The sequence below is a fragment of the Bombus vancouverensis genome, chromosome 7 (assembly GCF_051014615.1).
Source record: "Bombus vancouverensis nearcticus chromosome 7, iyBomVanc1_principal, whole genome shotgun sequence".
NCBI lineage: Eukaryota > Metazoa > Arthropoda > Insecta > Hymenoptera > Apidae > Bombus > Bombus vancouverensis.
Genome location: NC_134917.1, coordinates 5,833,479 through 5,854,595, shown reverse-complemented (window position 1 = coordinate 5,854,595; position 21,117 = coordinate 5,833,479). Strand labels below are relative to the sequence as shown.

Sequence of the window (21,117 nt, the reverse complement as noted above, 5' to 3'; positions counted from 1 at the left end):
TCATTAACCGCATACGCCTCCCCCAAGCGTTACAATCGATCGTTATCCACTATATAGTGCGCGCCGAATGTCGACAAGTCGTATTTTAAGATCGATTACAAGTTAATCTAAAACGAAGTCTTATTCTTATCGTGTTAGAATAGTTTGAAATAGTACCTATCTAGGATTCGTTTTCATCCATTGGTTCTTTATTTTATGGATAATATTAAATAGTTTAATAATGTTAAGAATATTATCAATACTGTTTAGAGTCACACCAAAATTTTTTTATCGCTTAGAACATTTTACGATTTTTGTTACGACAGCGATCGATCGCATTTAGGCATCGGTATTTAGGTCCAAAATGTATTCCCTGTTTGATTAAGCCACTACGTTTTCCGCGATTATCGACGTTTGTACGAATTAGTACAACGTTTACCTCCGGCTAGTACGTGTTTCTGGTTACCTGTTCTAATTCTACTCGATACTGGGGGGTTATTATATACGTTTTGCTCCTGCGTCGTCTATTTACATCGTTAACTATGGTCTCACGCCTTCGTTTCCAGCGAGATTTGTGCGTAATGGCGGATAATAAATACGTGTGGAAGCGATAGGCGAAGACGGGTTAATATTATCCGGGAGTTCTAAGTGGCAGGATTCAGTTTCCTGATCTTGATAAATCCCAGACGCGAATACGGCTTCCCAGTATTTCATCGAATCAAAACGCGTTCCGCTTTAAACGATTATCTCATATAGTGTATATCATATGTATATGAATAATTACCATAGAAACGATCGAGGCACGATAATGGAATTGTTCAGCTAGATACCATATAAGCTCATGAGAGTAACATTCGTTAGAAACTCTTTTTTACTATTTCGTAGTTTCAAACTCTGAATAATCTCTGAATCCTTTCGCTTTTCTCTTTAATTATCGATAAGCGGTCGTGTAGCGATTCCCGCCACTTGAACGCCCGATTCTAAAGCCCATTCTTATGTACAAGATCTAAATGGAAGTTAGACGAAGCTAGGTCTAACGATAAGGGCGAGATAGAGACAATAGTGCTACGCGAGGATAGTCATAAAGACGAACGAATTTTCTCGTTTCCTCTTTTAAGACTTTCTCGAGGGGCTGCTAGATTGCTGATCGATCCTAACCTCAGTCGCTGAGCTCGGCTTCTCATTGACGCGATCCACGGTGATGAATGGCGTCACTGGAGATGTCGTAGGTGTCTTGCCCTGAGGTACCACCACCTTTTCGCAAATTTCCATCACCGTTCGGCGTTTTTCTGCAGGCAGTGTCTCTTCACCCACCGTCACCTGGTGTTTCGTGCTGAACGTTGGGGACGAAATATGTTTCGTGCTGAAGGATGTCAATGGTGTTTGTTCGAGATTCGAGGATGGTGACAGGGGGATATTCGAGTTACACGATACATTAGAACCAACAGGGATTGGTATCTCTGATGCTTTTGGAAATTGTGGACAAGACAACTGATTGGTTGGACTCTTAACGTTTGACGTTCTAGCTTTTAATGATGGTGTTTTAGAGGAGGATGGTGAAATGGGCGGACTCAGAGAGGAGGTAGAACTGGTGGGGGATGATTTAGTGCCTATCGTTTTTCGAGGAAGCGGAGTGGGAATCTTTGATGCTGCCCGTGGAGACGTGACTGGTGTCGTTATAGTTTTTGGAACTTCTTTCGCGATATAGTTCGAAGCTGAGGTAGCGTTAGATTCTAATTGAAGGTTCGTTGGAACGGCTGCCACTCTAACAGGTGACAATGAACAAGTGTCTATAACGGTAGAGTCTAATGATACTGGAGACGAAGCCGTAACTTTGATTGAATCCTCTTTTGAGGCACCCTGAACCTTTTCGTCGACACCGAATTTCGGATCCTGCTCGTCCGCGCAAAGTTTGCTGCTGCACGCGACAGAGTTCGATTCTTTAGCGGGCAGAGAATCTGTTTTAGTTTCTAAATGTTCTTTGGGGCCAGGCAACTTTGGTTTGGGAAGCATATCAGGAGGTGATCGTCGCGGAGGTACTTTGGGACTTTGATACACGATCGGGCGACTCGTAGCAGGATAGGAACGAAGTGTACTAGAGTTAGTAACTTCTATGTGTGCCTGCGATTGTGATTTGTTAGTCGACAGTTCCCCAGAAGTGTCAGCAGTACCCTAGAGAACCAAAGAGTTATTGGATAGATCGTACTACCTGCCATCCCGTTACCAAACAACAAGAATAGTAGATTATCACTCAAAGTCACGATTGTTAAAAAATGTTTTAGGTGCGGTCGTCAAGTAATAGCTTGTTTGAAGTCATTTGAAATTATGACGGAATATAATGATAAAATATAAATCATGATATTCATATGACGAAGAAATTATACACTACTAATATATAATCGATTTTATTAAAATATGGATGGAATTTAAAATTCATGATCTTTACTTTGCAGCAATTCTTCTCAACAAGAGTATACGTTTCATTTTCGAATTTACGTGTGAAACATAGTGGTAGATATAATTTCTAATCTAAACTGAGATGTTACTTGACGTCCGTCCTTTACGACCTAAACCGACCCGAATACTTAATCTTAACATCTACGCGATTACTCGATACTCGGTAACATAGAAAATAAATTTCGCGAACGGCAAGCAAACTCAACTTGTACCCCACTCAATAGACTCTCACTTTTACATACGTCAGCCAAGTAGATATAACGACAACTAAAAGTAGATTTACCCAGTAGAGAAACCGCCATGCAACACCGTAGTTACGCCTTACCTTCTTTGTTACTACTGCGTCAGGTTGGCTGGCAGAAGTCGTCGAGATTTCGTTCACAGATACAGCGGCGCTTTGTTGTTCAACGACAGTTACGTGCGTTGTCTCGACGTCGCGAGGTTCCTCCGGTTTCTCCTCGATCACCTCCTGTCGCTCGATAATCGTGTTGGCGTGCACGATGTCTTCATCGACTGGTTCGTCCGCTTGACTCACGGAGCAGCTGACGTCAGCCGTGTGGATCCCTGAATCCTCGCGATCGGTATCGTTCAACAATTCGGCGGATGACGACGACGCCGGATAACGTCTGCCGTAATCGAGTTCCTCCAAGCTTTGCACTCTTTCGAACGTGTCGGGACCGCTGGAAGCGTCCGCGTCCAGAGAATCCAGGCTTCTATGGAAGGCGGCTCTTGGCACGCGATACTCTGAGTCAGGCGACGAGCTTCTCTCACTAGGAGTCGAGGTATCGATTCTGTTCTCTTGATCCCGGAAGCACAACGAGTGCTTTCCAACGGAGGATGATCTCTTATCGGCTGATTCTTTGCTCCTGGCCGCGTCCAAGGCGCTCAAACGATCCTTTATCGATCTGGCGGACAGCTCGCCATTGTGTCGTAACTCGTGAGCGGTACTGCCAGGTGCCGATGACTCGTCGCTGCTGCTGTATTTTTCCAAAGTGGACAATCTATCCCGTAGCGGTCTGACTGTCTCCAATTCTTCGGTGCTCAGCTTACGATATGCAGAACTTTTGTTCTCTCTTTCCGACGTCTGCTTCTCCAGATGAGATAATCTTTCACGGATCGAGCTCATGTCACCGGACAGTCTGTTTAACGCTTTATTCGCGATTTTGTCGATATGCTCCGACTCGTGTTTCTGTTTTTCTAGGTTCGATAGTCGTTCCTTGATAGATTTCGTGCCCGTAAAATCTCCGGAGAGCCTGTTGTTCGTTTTGTTCTCGTTGTTTTTCTGCGAGGCTTTCTCGAAGATCTCTCGCCTCTTCAGGATATCGACCTTCACCACTGGTATGGTGGATTTACCTTCGTCGTTTAAACTCGTCTTTGAACCATTCGTTGATGTCTTGGTGCTGTCGAGTTTTGAGTCCAGGTTGACCAATGATCGCCTTGGTATATTTTGAGACACTCGAGACACGTAACCGCGAATCGCACCCTCGTACGTATATTCCTCTGGTTCTGGGGAGCTGATCGTCGCTGTTGTCGCTGAATCGTACTCTTGATTGTTGTGACTATGGTTGCTGCTGTGAAACCCGTTCCCGAATGGTTTCTTCGTCGTCGTCGTTGTCGTTGTCGCTGACGTCGTTGTTGCTGATGATGTGATGTCATTGTGGATCACGCTCTCACTTGCCACGTTGTCCACGTCCGAGTGATTCTTCTCTATTTCGCTATCTCTGTCGCTCTGGAAATGTTTGTCGAGTTTTTGGTTTTATGTGGAAATAAGAGTAATTATTGTAAAGAGTAGGCTGCGAGAATTTTCGCGTTGAGGAAAATTGCATTTTAGTCAGGCTAAATTCTTTCTTCACTGAAGTTTTTATAAATGTCCTAACACTTACGAACGAGATGCAGCTAGATAAGTATTGATTAGAAGCATTTTTTATATATTTTTTTTAAATAAGAGATATACGAAGTTGAATTGTATTTTATATAATATTGATAAATATATGATTTTTACCAAGACACTGTGCGTGTCATCGTGCGTATCGCCGCTAACCGAGCTCTTTCCGCTGCTGGTTCCTATACCAAGGTCACTCAGATCATTGGCGTCTTCCTCGTGGTACATGGCCAAGCTGATGCTCAGTTTTCGACCCCTACTGCCTCTCTCTTCCATCATTTCTGAGAAAGTCTTGCTCCGACGACGCTGTCGATCGTGTTCCTCTAGTTCGAGTTTCTTAACCTCGACCACACGCTCAATGATGTGTTCCTGACGCTTCCTTCGACTACTCTTCCAATTGTCCAGATTCTGAACACACCATAGAAGTAATGATTTAATACTTAAAGATATTTGAAAATATCCAATATATCTTCATTCTTAGTGTAGGCATTTTCATTCTTTGTTTTTATTATGAAATGATCTTACCGATTGCCAATCCTCGGGATCATCGCGAACTTCTTGTTTTATTTTCTTCACTTCCTGGACTTTTTGCAACTGTTCTTGAGCTGTACGATATAAAGAACATGGTCCAACTTTAACAAACTGAAGAGGGTTGGTCGCTTGCTTAGGAGGCGTTTTCAGGGTCGTTTTTAATTTTGGCGGCTCATGTGTGATCTGAAATAATAAATATACTAAATATATTTGTTTTCGAATTTTATAAAAATTTCTAAGAAAAATCCAAATTTAACGAGAAAAACGTTCTGTTTTCAGGTGACGAACACGCTTGAAACTTGCTTAACCATAGAAGTTTCTTGAACAAGGGGGTGTAGTCCTTATAAAGTGCAACGACCGATCATCGTTTCAAGGATCACTTCAGAAAGAGTGAATCAAATCGGGTCATTGATCGATGAGTGAGGGAAGGCATATGGTGACGAGACGAAGACAGAAATACTTATATAGATATATGGATGTAATCAATTTTATGGAATAAAATAATAATTAAGTGACACTTAAAATTAATAAGTATTACTATAATAATGAAATAATTTTCAAAATTAATGCAAATCTTTATTGCACATTAATTAATTTGAATTAACTGCAAAGTTTTCGAGAAATGATCTAAACTCTTAAGAAAAGATGGGGAAGGATATTGAGTAGAAGATAAAAGAGATGAAAGGAGAGCGGAAGTGTATAATAAGAATAAAAATAAAAATACGTAGGATAGAAGGGGAAAAGTAATCAGTTTCTAGTTTAAAGTCGATAGCCAAGCAAAAAGGCTTGTTATGGCGTCGTTGACTAACCGGAAGCGGAATCACGCTCCTATGGTACGAAGGCTTTTCAGAAGCGAACATCGTTGCGATCCGCTGTGCGACAGTTGGCGATTGTCGAGCGGACTCTCGGAAAATTGTGTTCCTTTGTCTGTTTAACTCTTTCATATGCTATGAATCCGATGTGAACGTTAGAAGTGACGTTACAATTAATGGTTTTTAACTCGTGTACAGCTTTTTTCGTATTTGAGCGCGACGCGTTAAAATATCTTCCTTTCTAAATTATCACTTTTTTAATACCATACATAATAATACTATAGTTAATGAAACTTATATTTTTTGAAATCATCAAATAACGTTAATAAAAAATAATGTTTATAATAATTTCTCTCATTTTTGAAAGTATACAATTTATAATACCATATTTCGTTTTTTAAAATTTATTCTATATTCTTTTAGATAAAAATGTGACACGAAATAATCCCATAACAAATCTCTAATTATAATTTCTCGAATTGTATTTATAAAAATACAAAACAGGTATATTTTTATATTTCGTTGAACGAGACGAGTTAGTAAAGATAAACAAACCGTGATTGTTACGACTGCAGCTATTGGCTGCCAACTAGTAACAATCGAATATCTTCAGTATAATATCACTAGTATCACTAATCGACAGCCAATAGCTACAGTCATAGCAATCATGTCTTGACTACCTTTATTAATTTGTCTTGTTAGACGGATTATAATTTAAATAATTAAGAAAGTTAGGAAAGCCTTTCAATTCGAACACGTGAACACGTCCAATCCTCCACTAAGTTTACAATTTTCTATTTTATTTGAAACCAAGTAGGAAACAAAAATCTCGACACTTCCATTTGTGCCTTCATCGAGAGAAAATGGAACGCTATTTCCTAAAGCATTCATCTCGCCACCCCCTAACGTTTTTTTGTCGGTCGCTTCCTGCGGAAACGACAACCGTAGAAAGGATATATACTTACCATCCTCTCGTTTCGCCGCTCTGTGGCGGCGGTCTGCGAGGCAGGCATCCTTCGTTCCTTCCTCCTTCTCTCTCTTCTTTAGGGGAGCTCCTCCTCTTCAGTGTAGGACGACTGCTCGCGCGGTCGGGCCCATCCTACGCCTCGTCCCTGGAACCGATCAACAGGAAATCTTATTAACTGACGAACTAACGGGAAACGGACGTCTCGCGGTGGCAGAACGCCGTTCAATCCGAGAAACGGCGACGCGGCGCGACGTTCTTGAATGCTATCTGATTTCGCGGCTGGCGAATGGAGCTGTTCGGTAGGCGAACGTAGACATTGTCGAAGGGTAAAATCGATATGGTAGTGAGAATGAACACGGCTGGAGATGAATAACGTGGTTGCAGTTATTTATTGAGCCAGGATTTGCAGATATGTATAGCATTCTGCAAAAGTCTTGAGCTATCTATATTGTCATGACATCTAAATCATATTTTTAGAAAGTATTTTCACACAGCGTTATATAAGAACAAACCTTTGAACTATTTCTTAGTACTATTTATTTGTAACTTAGTCTTAGATTATACATTTTTTATATATATTTCAATGAATTCTAAATTACTTTGTATTTATGCTGGAGTTATGTTACACTTGTGTTGCATGTTCGATTATTATTTTATTGTAGCAGAATTTTTTCTGAGTAGAAATGGAAGAAGCTTGTTACGACGAAATGAAGATTAAAGAATGTATAAATAATTATTACAAGGCATGAACAGTGACTATACTTGTGTCATGTCTCGTAATTAATGACAAAACAATTCTCTTTTGTGTTGCAAATATTTTTATAACATGAATAGATATAGCGTAAGAATAATACATTCACAATGTATAAATCGTGAATTTTTCGATTATTTTGGTTTCCTTTTTTATAGAAAATTAGCTTATTGATTTTGAATTATTCTAAATATAAGTTGCTGGTTTTAATTCTTGTGTAGATTATTTTGTTGAAAAATATTCGGGACGTACTACAATACTGAACTGAAATATTTTTCCAACTACCTCTTTAGACACTTCAACTGAAATTGAAAAAAGCTGAGTGAAACCAAGGGAATAAATTTCTCAAAAAGGTACGCGACAAAGAGAGCAATTAGTCTCGAAGAAAACCCGAGCAATTGTAGGTTGGAGACAAAACTCAGAAGGGACAAAGTATCGAGATGGTGGACAATGGAAATTGAAAGGAGCTCCTTTACAATAGATGAAAGGCTTGGGATGAAAACAACCGGGTACAATGGACGAGCGCATGAAACCAGATAATGAAGAAGAACGAAAGAAGAAAGCCTTCATAGAAAGATGATAATATCTTGTTGTGTGTTATAAATCGATATAAAAACTGATATAGTGATTTCAGATAATATTCGAGCATTTATCACTATTCGAAGATTTTTAAGAGTACAACATTATGTGTGCTATAAGAAACTTTTTGAAATGTCATTATGTCTGTAATGAAATATGTGTATCGTAATTAAATTGGTAAAAGAAGCAAATCCGAAATGCGTGATTTATTTCCTGATTTGTTTCGTGATGTATTTCAAAATATTTTGTATAATATATTTATAAAAAGTTTCAATAAGTATCCAAATGCTTCAGGCTTTAGGGCTTGTATCGAGCTCTAAGATTATCAACAGTATTCAATAAAATAATGATGATTTGCTTAATTATCTAATATGAAAAAGAGAATCATCAGAGAAAGGGGAAAGAGGTAGAAACTCGAAGAGATTTAAATTCTGAACCGTAAGCAACCCTGTAAAGAAATGTTTGAAGTTTTTATTCGGACACCGTGAAACTGGACGAAGATCAAACTAGGGAAATAATCCTTGTTGCAGGATTCCCTTGGAAGGGAAAATAAACCGAGAGTAAAGAGAAAAACAGGAGAGATCATGTTAAACTGGTTCAGATCCAGCGTAGGACGATATTAAAGATTCGTTCGATCCGGGAAAATCAAGCAATAGGAAAGATTATTTTATCAGAAGAGAGCAGAAAGTCGCTTTTGCCTGCTCCACTAATGAACTGATTAATTTAGCATGTATTTACGCAAGACAACATCGAAACTATAATTAACAGGAGCGACTTCAACGATTCCTTTGCTACATCGATTTTATAGCAGCCGGTCGATATTGATAACAAGCAAGAGAAATGAAACGAGATCAAAATTTATTTAATCTTATTCTCATTATTCATTTGCAACATGAATGCATTATTATAACACTCCTTGATTATTACAACACTCCATTGACCAAAGCAATGATGGAATATTGAAATACCGATTAATGTAAAAATTGACGATGATCCTGAAAAAGATTGATAGATACAAGAATAGAAACGGTAAGAAATTGTTACATTTTTATGTAAAAATAAAGGATACTCTTTTATATAAAAACAAAGCTATTTAATTATTCCAGAAAATTGAATTATTTTACATGAGTAGTTTTGAATAATCAATGCTCTATTATATACAATATATATGTTCTATTAATTTCTATTTTCTTAAATCGTCGAGACAAAAATTTTTACGATAAGAGCAATGAAGTTTCTATAAAGAAGCATCATTTTGTACGCCAATATATTTCTTCCGGCTCTTATTTCACTAGACATATCGTTCGACGAGCAAATATTATTGCAGGGCAGCTATGTTTGCACGATGCATCCGTTGCGAACGTTCTATTTCCGACGCAACCTCAGCTTTCTCGATCAGCTGAAAGCATTTCAAGGCTGTTGATTTTTCGTCTCGCGAAAAAAGGAATCGAGTCTACTTCGTTCTCTGACCATCAGTAAAAAGATCAGAAATAAAGAAAATCAGGTGAAAATAAAACGATACGAGAAGAAAAATTTCTTACTATATTTGTTGTTACGTACTGTGATCCCATCAGCCAATGAAAATAAAAATTGTAACATATTTCATAAAGGAAAAATGTTGAAACGAAGCAAAATTTTAGCTTGTAATATTTTACATTTTCTAAAAAGTATAATGAATCACAAGTATAAGACAGGATATCAAAGCATTGTTGTAAAACAATAACGAAAATTGTTACAATAAGAAAACTAAGTAGTAATGAAATTATACTCCGCAAGTCATTACAAAAGGAGTTCCATAAAGTTAATACAGTTCATACTACGTTTACGTAATAGTACTCGGACGCACAATCGAAACAAGGTATCTACGCAATACTGATGATATACAACGCAAGGGAATACCTTTTTACCTGTATGTATTAAGCTTAGTTATTTATTAAAAGAAAATGTCTTTCAATCTACTGATATGACAAATTATGTCCGGTGGAAAATTGCAAAAACGCTTGATCAATATGTAATAACCAGGAAATTAAGAAAACTCAGGAGGCATACCATGAATAATCGGTAATAGGCTTCAAGCAGCGGTTCGCTAATCGTTGAGAACCAGAATATGCAAAATCATGTGTAATCGTATGCGAGTTTATTTATTCATGTAGAGGAGTGGTCATTACGAGAAGCGTGTGTTGTGGGAATGGAAAAATGTGGCCACACCCCTAATTGTTTCATTTGTTTGGGAATGATATCGACGTTTCCACCATAAATCTCTCACTTTTTCATTATAATTTTCCCATCCGTACTTTGCGTCACACTCCAGTCTTAAGCTCTACGGAAATACGAACTAATATTCGATAATTTATCTTTCTATTCAATTTAATATTGTAATTGGTTTTAGCTTACCTTTTACTTTCTCATAATTAATTAATTATTCTATAATATTAAATACATGTAGTACAATATTATATCTTCATAATAAATTAATATATCATTAATTACATTATAATATTGTTTTCTATTGTAAAATATGAAATTGAAGAAAACGATGAAACTGGAAAGTCTAGCTTTTTCATTTGATGTATAAGTTGGTTTACTATTGTTTTTCTTCATTTGGTCCATTCCAAAGAATTTTCATTTCCCACTGAAAATTGTGTAACCACGGTAGCTGGTCGGAGAGGTAAATTCCATCGTTCGACGTTTTGTTCTTCACGATCCAATGGATCCAATTCGTTGAATGCATGGATGATTCCGTTGCCCGTAAAAGTTTCTCGGTATAGCGTTGCAACTGTACCATAAAATTCAATGTTAACAGAGAATAAATCCTTTTGTGTTCCACGACGAAAACGAGACAGAGTATCACAAGGTTCAAACGATAAACATCCGGAAGTGGAAACGTCGGTCTAATTACTTTTGGTTTCAGGCTGAGGAAATTTACGAACAAAAAGAAAGCATTAAAAATGCGAAATCACTATGAAAAATCGATTTATCTTCTCACAGATCGTTAATAGACTTTGTAATCCATGTATTTTTAAACGAAGCAGTGCATCAAGTTTATGGATGTTTACTCTCGTGAGGCTTTTCCAGAATATTATTTCTTTTTCACTTAAGAGTACTCAATAACTTCTTTCTAAATTTATTATATAAATATATATTACTATAAAATGTACATTATAAGATTTCAATAATACAAGTCATTTTTATTAATTTTGATCATGGGGTCCCTCTTGAATAATATTTATATCCAAAATACTGATTATTCAATTATCTTTTTTTACGAAATTCATTGATTTGAAAATTTGAAAATTGCAAATATTCACACTTATCGTACTTTTGTCCTGTACCGTTCAGTCAAAGATCTTCCAGTACCAAATAATAATATTCGTAACTGTCGAAGAAAGTTTAAAAATTGGCGACAATTCTAACCACGATGATGGTGATGACACGCTCTGTATCCGCTGACAAAATCGAGGAGAACGATCAAAGGCGTTAGGAACGTTGTCGGAAATCAGGATGTATCGATATAGCCGGGTGCATTTCGCCAAGGAATGAGAACATGTATAACTTGATATCGTCGTAAATCTCAGCTGCGTGCAAAGATATTATCGACACCGAACATCTTCGTGTGATCAGTAGAGTTTATCTTCGCGCCAGTTCCATGGTGTTAATTGGATGCGCTTGTGTTCCGCGCAACGCTTTCCGAAATTTATATTTCCTGTGTGTGCTGCTGTCTCAGAGTCGATTTCCGTCAATGATGTTCTCACTGATAAGATTTTGTTGAAATTGTTTAACAATTACCGCGAAGGAAGGAGTAGAATAAAATAGATCGTATATCCTGAATTTGTGACGAGTTTACGGTTTGCGTTTTACGGTTATGGTTAAACGTCTTATCTGGTAGACGTAGAATTTTTGTAGCCGAAGATAAGAAGCATGGTTTATTTAACGACACATGTTTTATCACTGGAATTATCAAGTCTGTCAAAATTACGCACTCCGATTTTTTAAATTTTATAATTGTTAGACTGTGAATGATTATATTTATGGCAAATATAAATATGTAAAATGTACCGAATGTATATAAACATGAATACACACAATATTATTAAAACATAAAATTTAACCGTGTCAAATGTGTAAAATAATCGTTATTAGGTTTTTTCAACAATTACAACACATTAAAATTGCTTACAGATGATTCGTATTTCACTCTATAGGCAGATGTGTCATGGATACTTGAAAGAAAAAATTAAACAATCGCGATACTGGCACTAATTTGCCAATTCACATTTACTTATAATTGCAAGTAATTAACGTCTAGATATGTCAAATACCTTAGAAGCAACTTTCACCCTATTACAGTGTCCTTAAAAATTAATTCCAAGAATCTCCTTGGCCTCCTTCAGCAACCAGACAATCATTGTATTCTTTCAGCTCAATGAACTATCCAAGATATACCGATTAAGACAAATTTATCGATTAAGCCATAACATCCTCCATATTCCTTAGGAAAAGAAAGTCTGTTAGAAATTTCAGACTCCCTATAAATTTACGAGGAAGTTTCTCAATTAACCGTGTAATTTAGTAAATCACGATTCCAATTACTCGATATTATTAGTCACGTGATTCACACGATCAATCGAGCATTATTCAAGTATTGTCACGCAGTTTTAAAATCTTCGATAGCTTAATCAACTTTTAATACAAATTTTTTACAATTTGTATTAAAAATATTATACAAATATTAATTTAATTATAAATATTATACAAATTTAATACAAAGCGTTTAATACAAATAGCGAAAAATATATTCTTCAACGACAAATACAAAAGAAGATAAAAATTACGTTAGAAATACAGTTTTTCCATAATCGAATAATTCAACACAACTTTCGAACTTCTGTACCTGATACATTCATGGAAGGTTTAATGATAATAAATGTTATATATATGTTTGTGATTTTTCCACAAAGTTACAGAAATTAGAAAATCGAAATTAGAAAATTAGTGGATAATTCTTCAACCGGATATTACCACAGTGGCGGCATTCGAAATTTGTCTTTAAACTGTAAATATTTATTGGCGTAGGTTAGTAGTACAGCCAGAAGAATATGTCGACCACAAAAGATTAATTTTACCAAACAGTATCAGCAATATAGAGATTACAAGGAGGAAGATAAAAAAATTATAAATTTTGAGATTATTCGTGTACTTGGATTGAAACAGTGGAATAGTTAAGTAGTAAGCGGTAAGACACCCTACAACATCAGTGTCGTGTTCTCGCTTTGTGAAAGCCAAGCACGTTTGTTTCTTGTGGCAGGGCTGATCTGCATGTCAAAGAGGGGAGGGCTGATAGGCGCAGCATATTGACACAAGAGACCTCAAGGAGGTCCAAGGCCGGTTTTACTTGCCTCCAAGGGATTCCTGAGGAGTGACTCGTCCGAGAACACGTTCTTCCGCGAGCGTACGGTCGGAATGTCAGGTACAACGTGCTCGTAAACGAGTCACGGAAAAGCGTTCCGCGTCCACTCGTATAACTGTGACCGTTCTTGCGACGTTTTCGCGCCGATCGTACGGAGCCTGACATCGGGTCAATGCAACTGTATATCTACCTACGGACTGCAAATGTGACATGGCCATACATATACAATATACATATACAATAATACATATCGATAATACAATCGGTTCCTTTAGATACTGTTTTGCGATTTTAAAATCACGTTTATGAAATATTTCTCTATTTCATAACATTTTGTGAAAGCACTGATTGTATATAAGTTGAGCAGTTTTTAATCTTTAATTATATATTTTTGTTTATTCTATTGGATATTTCAGTTTAGCTTAAAATTCGTATATCGATAGCATATTTGGGGTTTTTCATTCGTTTTAAGAGGATTTTACATTTTAAAATATGAACAATGAAACATACAAATTTATAGTATCGAATGTTATGAAATATGTAAATACGTTATATTCTATAGCTTTTTATTATTACACATTCTTACATAGTTCTGTACCGGTCATTTATGTTTATCGTGGCAGTGAATATTTTAGTAGAATCTCCTAAAATAATTTTGAAATATATACTCCCATTATTTTTTTTTATTGTTAACCATAGAGAAATGACGAAGTCACTGCAGGTCTTGGGGCAGAGAATACAACGAAAATTCAAAAAAATAAAAATAAAATTAACGCAAGAACGCTCAGGCTTAAGTAGCTGCTAAATTCGTTAGAGTCAGCAAAGTCCAGAATTACCTTGATCCCGATAGCCGCGGAGAAACCATATTCTTTAATAACAAGCATATACTAGAAATTTCCTAACCTGATTACCTTCTCGTCGCCTGACATTACCTACCACTTCTCTTGAAAAATGTTCTCCACGCGCCAACGAGCAAACGAAATCGCGGTTATCAGATGGAGCGTTTCATTCTACGTGAAAACGCGCAATCGTACGAAAATTCTCACTCGACTGCCATAAAACAAATCGTCCAAATAATCATTAATCTTTCTCCGTGGCAGAAAGCAACCTCGATATTTTAAGTAGACCAACATAGACAATACATGACAACACAAATACATGGTAATTTCTATTATCCTACCGACTGACCGGCGCCTCAACCGTTCGACAATGTAATATTATACTAACAAGATTATTATTCTCAAAGATTGTGTTGTGATAAGATTATTTTCAAAGTATCACCATTGTCTTGGATATTGCCTCGTGACAAGCTATTTAGATCTTTAGATCGATAAGTCAAATTCAAAGTTTTAGTTCAATTATACTTCCGAGATAAAACATAACTAAAAACTATCCTGTGGTATAACAAAGCAGTGCAATTACAAATCGGCGAGTATTTTGAAAATTTATTAGTTATAAATATTTGCATATTTTTAATAAAGTATAGTTATAAATTGTCGAAATATAGTTGTGAGCGTAACTAATTTGCTTCTGGTATCCATAATAAATATGATTCTTCCGAGAAATGCAGATATTATTGTCAAAATTTGCCATAATAAAATACATCGTGTAATTATTTTATGTTATATAATATTGTAATTATTAAACAAGACCACAAGGAAGGAACGTAATACGCTACATCCAACCAATTACCTATTATCAACATTTTCTTTTTTGTAAACAAATCTAATATGTAGAGTTACAAATAATAACATTTTAGAACGTTATTTTATCGCCACTATTCTAATTTTGTGGAATTTATCGATCGGCGACTTTGCACATTTCTCGTTGTTATCATTTCTGGTAATCTCACAAGGGATTCCTTGGCGCCATATCGAACCCCACGTGATTTTAAAACGACGAAGATGATAGAGAAATATGGCGAAAATATGGAATTAAGGGGTTCGAGGTCGTGAATACGACTTGGCGAATATTCGTTAGAGCTCGACGAGGTGTTAATGTCATGGTGGCGAATAGCAACTAAGAAGATTACGCAGATTTGCGTTTAGCGTTTCGATATTAATGGCGGTGCACGGGCGATATCACAAGGGAGGATAGAAGAAGTGTGGCGTTAAGAAGATGAAAGGGAAGGGGACAAGAATCTTAACTCATGCCTAAACATGAAAGCTACCGTGGCGATTTATACCGTTTCGCGCGTACTTTGCACCGGGCCGCTTTAAATTGCAGTTCAATGCACGCGAACCCACGTTGTGCCACGATCTATTCTGGTAACGCTGCCTGGGAAAAATTGCCATTTTTCTAGACATCTATAGAGAGAATCGAATATCAGCTAATTTTAGATTTAAATATCAATTTACATTGTTCACATTTCTAGTTGTCAAATGAATTTGTGGAATTTTTACAAGATGTCAAGGCATTTAAATAATGTGAAATACAGAAATGTATGTGTTTTGGTAATGTGAAAATAGACATTCATGAAACATGGTATCCAATAGATAATATATTACTTACGCCCTCGTTACGTAAACAATTATATAACCATAAGGTTTTCCCTTCCTGCATTCCACCTCTTCGCCGATTTATCATCCCCTTCAGGAAGACTCACGAGTTAAGATCGCTGGAGAAAGGAAAACAAACGATATCTCTAGCTGTCTATCATTTTTATATATCTTGTACAATCATTAAAGAGCGTTATTAATTTCACGAACTGTCACAGGACACGAATAAACGATCGTTTTGAGGCGAGCAATGCAGCACCGGTACGAGCACAATCGCGATCTTCTCTAATTGCCACGTAGCTAACCTTAATTACACCTACGATCATCTATCTAATCGTACCACCGTTATTTGTACCAGTGCAAACTCGTCGTTAGTTGTACGCGATACAATCACGTAGGACTCGCGATCGATAGATCCTCCTTAAGAGACTATCGTTTACTTGAAAATCGAGTCGTTGTCTTAAAATTCATCGAATTTATATAATTGGTACTTCAAGAGATCTGTTCTCATCATTAATTTTCTTGTGTACAAATACGTGTCTTAAAATTTAAATTTTACACGCAACGGACAAAGCAACAATCTAATATTAATTTAACATTCATCACAATTCGTCTATGTTGTGATGATAAAATATCTAAAGTGTTGTATTGACTGTGTACGTTTACAAGTAACAAATCGCTTTACAAGCAAAAGCAAACGAGTGATAAATCGTTGAAACGCAAGAACACATTGTTCGATCGTTCGATCACTTTCGATGCTTTTAGTTCCCTTCTAGGAGTTGTGTAGTCGTCAATTTCAACAAACATCGGCGACCACCGAGAATTCCTACAATCTAATGACCAACCATCTAACTGTAAATCCACGGAAAGCAGCGTTTCACGCCTGTTGAGGAATAAATGTAATTTCCATTGAGATAACGAGGCGTGCGTGTCCAGTCACAGTCGCTGAACGCAATAAATGAAAGAGATATAAAAACCGACTTGGGAGGATGTTACGTATCGAATTTTAATGATTACTCGTTTTTCTATCTCTTTTACGTCACACGTTATACGAAATTAGATTTGAAACAGTTTATATAATTTTATATACGAGACAAATAATTAAATGTTTTGTGTTTGCGTTTCGCTTGACGGGTGATCGTTCATCCTTTCTATCATTCTTATTAGATGAAAAATTACTGAAACTTTAAAAATTTAAGAGTATCATTACTTCTTCTTGCGAGTAATACGTGAGTCAATTTATAGTATTTTAGCAGCCTTTATTTGTGATTAATTTTATGTAATTTCTTTAATAATTTACTCATCTGTTATATTTGAAAGGCTCATTGTCAGAAGAAAAGTGGTATGAATGGCAAAATAATACAAATAATGTACATCTTATCTATTATTTTCTGTACTTATCTTCTATCTTGTATCTAGGAAAAAGTAAATTCGTATATCCTATCCACTTAATTTCTCCAATAGAAAATCTTCAACTATTTCGTATTAAAATTCCTTTTTTTTTTTATTACCAAGTGACGTTAAATTAACAAAAAATAGACTTGTTATGTAATATTTTTCCCGTGTAGCATTCGTGTAATAAACAACCTAATAAAAGTCAATCGTAAATTTTAATAATTATCAATAAAAAAGGAATAAAATCTAGTATATTTTAATGAGTAACACCTTCGCGGTCCGAGTGTATTTTAATTCATCCCATTGCAGCAAAGTAACAGTATTCCTTCCGTTTGATGAGGGTAACATAAACCACGCGTTGTTTTAACGGTAGTCGAGTTATCGTTCCGCTGTCTTTCAATCTCAGTATCGTTCCGCGTTCCTAATCGCAAGAATCTCGATACTCCGCTCTGGCTTCGTCCATTTAATTCCTGTGGGAACCTTTTTGCATTACGAATTCATCACCGCGTCCCAAGTAGATTAAATGGCCCGATAGGCGATTATGAAGCCTCGTGGCAAGGAAATCCATTTCGAATTCGTGGAATTCAATCGGGCAAGATTGGAAGGGCAAGATTGAAACGTCATTACGTTTCTCTGGCAGGAAATTGAAAATTGAGGAAACTTCAAGTACAAAAAGGTACGCAAATAGCAATAGGAGAAAAAGTTAAACTGTAAATGGAGATTACACTTTATTTCGATGTAAAAATTAATATATGTCTTCAAATGTCTTATTAAACGTCAGTTAATAGTAGATTATGAAATTTTTTTTCTTAAAGAAACATTTTTCGATTCATATTATATATGTATATATATACACGTATCCTGTTATTAAAGTGTCATACTTGGAAAGAATGATTACAAAAAGTGAATGCGAAAGTCTACATCCAAATTAAGGTGATGCGGTGCGTTATTCAAAAGATGGTAATTAATAACGGAAATAACTTAATGTAGAAATATCAGCGAAGAAAATAAAGTCATTCATAAAATTAATAGAGTCATAAAATATGGTTACAAAATTCCAATAACAGCATAGAATAACGATAAAAAAAACAATCTCTCAATTGCAATATATAATGATATTCTAAATATAAAAACATATTAAAGAAAACCACAAAATGCTATAAAAACTATCGCCTATATAAATCTACAGAGATACTTTTCCCAAAAAAGTTCAAGCCAGCGAAGTACAAAAATATATTTATCGCTCAATACGAATAAAACAACGATAAAAACATATTTGGATATTTTTTAGAATAACCAAAACCGTCAATAAATATTTTTTAAATTTAGCGATGCGCAACCTAGTCGCGTTGAATTCTTTTTGGAAATTCAAATTTTCCACTACGGTGTTCCGTTCATGACACGATCGTTCACGCCTGAAAGTGGTTCGTGATCGTTTCCAAAGAGGATCCCGACGCAACAAAGACGATCGCAGGTCGCAATTAAGGTTCATCGAACGGACGACGTACCGAGATGGCGGCAAGAGTGTAATAAAAACGCAGGAATGAAGATAAAGGAATTTCTGGCGATTGGGTCGTGACCCCTTCGGCCCCACGATGAACCCTCGATATACGGGCCGACATTGCCATATTGCACACGTACTGTGCATTAAGATACGCCACGAATCCAAGGAGAAACGAAGAGCAAGAAGAAGAAAGAGAGAGAAAGAGAGAAAGAAATCTATGGGGTTTAGGGCGATTCGTAGACGACGCAAAGAGACAAGAAAAACGAGCAACGAGCTTCCATTTGATTTTTCTCTACTTTTTGTCGAGGTACTCTACCATCGTAAAATGCACTTCATGTCGATTTATGTAGCACTTTAGACGCTTGATCTTTTGACGACACGGAGCTGAAAAATTGCTTTTAACCACTTCACGTGTAATTTTTGCTTCATCTGCCAGTAGAACGATCGAATTATTTTATAATAAAAAAACAATGAGATGAATGTGATCTTTTATTACGGTTGTCATAAAACAGACAATTGTGGACAAATTAAAAATTTTATCTTTGCGAAGTACTTGAAGTTAACGAACATAATACAATGCTGGTTAGATATTCACGAAACTGTGATATAGACTTCGCCGCGTAACCATCTTTAAATAGTGTAATAAAACACTGAACGATGTAGGCCATAGCCATGAGCGAAGTCAAGAAACAACAAGAAATCAAAATAATGAACGTCGCCGATCTGGAAAATCTCTCTCTCTCTCTCTCTCTCTCTTTCTTTCTCTTTCTCTCTCGCTTTCTGTTTGAACTCGTTACGCTCCGAGGAACGTCCAAGCTTGTGCGCCCCCTCTAATAAGAATATTTACACATGTCTGCTCGAATTAGCTCTACAATAGACTGGAGATATAATTTCGAAAATCGTACGTTATAACGACGACGCCGAAACGTCATGATGTCTCGCATCCTCACTGCGAGAGACAAAGTTCTATAAAGACCGAAAAAGGGTGAGTGTGTAAAATGAACACGAGGTCGCAGACGTGTTAGATCTGAAAATATATTGAGATGATCGCAGCTGTGGTTCCAATGGCGTGAAAAATTGGACGAACGCACGATAAATTCTCTAATTCGCCAAAATAACCTCGTATTTCCGAGATCTTACGAGTTCCCAAGTCAAAGTTGACTCTAAATGAATTTAATCTTTTTCCCCTGAAACCATCTGCCATGTTTCTACTTTATCTCACCCTATCCCAGTTTCTCTAATGTTGAAATGAGACCTTTTTATGTCTCGACGAAAGACTCACGCGCTCTGTTTTACAACCATATCCTCTGAAAATATCAATTTAACTTGTATTCCGCAATGCGAAGTATCTTGTACAGTGACCTATTATTATTTGCTTATAAATTGGACGGGTTGTTTGAGTTTTTTTATGAAAGAAATTAAGTGTTTGTTTGACGTATTGTAGAGTGATTTAATTTGACAAAGTTTACTTTTTTTCTCTTTTTCTACTTTATGGAAAAAACCTTATGCTTTGAATGATTTTCCACAACTATTAGGATAAATTATTTTTTATTTTAATGCAAGAGAATTTCTCTATCAATTCTAAGAAAATTGTTTAATTATACGCATAAAATTGTAAGTACTATTATATAACGAAGGTGTTTCATGCGGGAACAAAATATTATTCGATGAATACCAAAAAGTATATAAAGTTATTCAATAGTCAATAACAAAGAATTATCTACAATAGCAGAACTTATCTGTAAAACTAATAAGTGTACAGTAATTTTTTATCAGCTAGATATTTTATCCAATTTCAAGACAACTTTTCATAATTTAGAAACCACCGCGTAATTTGACCAATGTTACAAGCAAGCTACAAGCATGTCTTTATGCGTTGCTCCCCTTTTCATTTTCGTTCTCCTTTCTTTTTTTTTTTTTTTTTTTTTGCCAGGCAGGCGTGCAAACGCGCCCCTGGAAGAAGTGCCGTAACATTTTATGGTACATAAAACGGTGACTTTATGTTAGCACAATTCACGGGCTCAACTGTGTCTTTTATTAATCTACGTCATAGCATTTTACGGCCATGACACGGCCATGCAATTCGTGCACGTCGTCGAATTTAAGTAGAGCTTTGGAACTCGTTAAATCGTTCGCAACATTACAAAAATTAATTTTCATTTCGTAATACATTTCTCTCGACCGTTGTATTGCCCCATTTTATCGTGGCCCTTAACTTTATTATTCCTTTCATCGCCGCCTCAGCTTCCGTTTATGTGCTATTTAAATTTCTATCGAATTATGTCACTTGGAAACTTTTGGAAGTAGAACGAAATTTTTTAAATGTAATAGCGACATTAGTTCAGAAAATACTCA

The 21,117-nt window shown here is 36.3% G+C and overlaps 1 protein-coding gene across 5 annotated transcripts in view; it reads right to left on the bottom strand.

The window, feature by feature from the left end:
- The window catches only part of smash (smallish), a 156,807-nt gene that overhangs the window by 14,327 nt on the left and 121,363 nt on the right, over nt 1–21,117 (bottom strand). For 4 of the 5 annotated variants that reach the window (XM_076620215.1, XM_033347199.2, XM_033347202.2 and 1 more), the window contains 5 exons: nt 6,627–6,773; nt 4,844–5,032; nt 4,439–4,726; nt 2,762–4,165; nt 1,138–2,151 (listed from right to left, as the gene is read on the bottom strand). In XM_076620215.1, the coding sequence (XP_076476330.1) occupies nt 1,138–2,151; nt 2,762–4,165; nt 4,439–4,726; nt 4,844–5,032; nt 6,627–6,674 (2,943 nt within the window). In that variant the 5' untranslated portion in view covers nt 6,675–6,773. The remainder of the gene's footprint in view (nt 1–1,137; nt 2,152–2,761; nt 4,166–4,438; nt 4,727–4,843; nt 5,033–6,626; nt 6,774–21,117) is intronic. The other variant, XM_033347203.2, reaches the window with a different exon arrangement.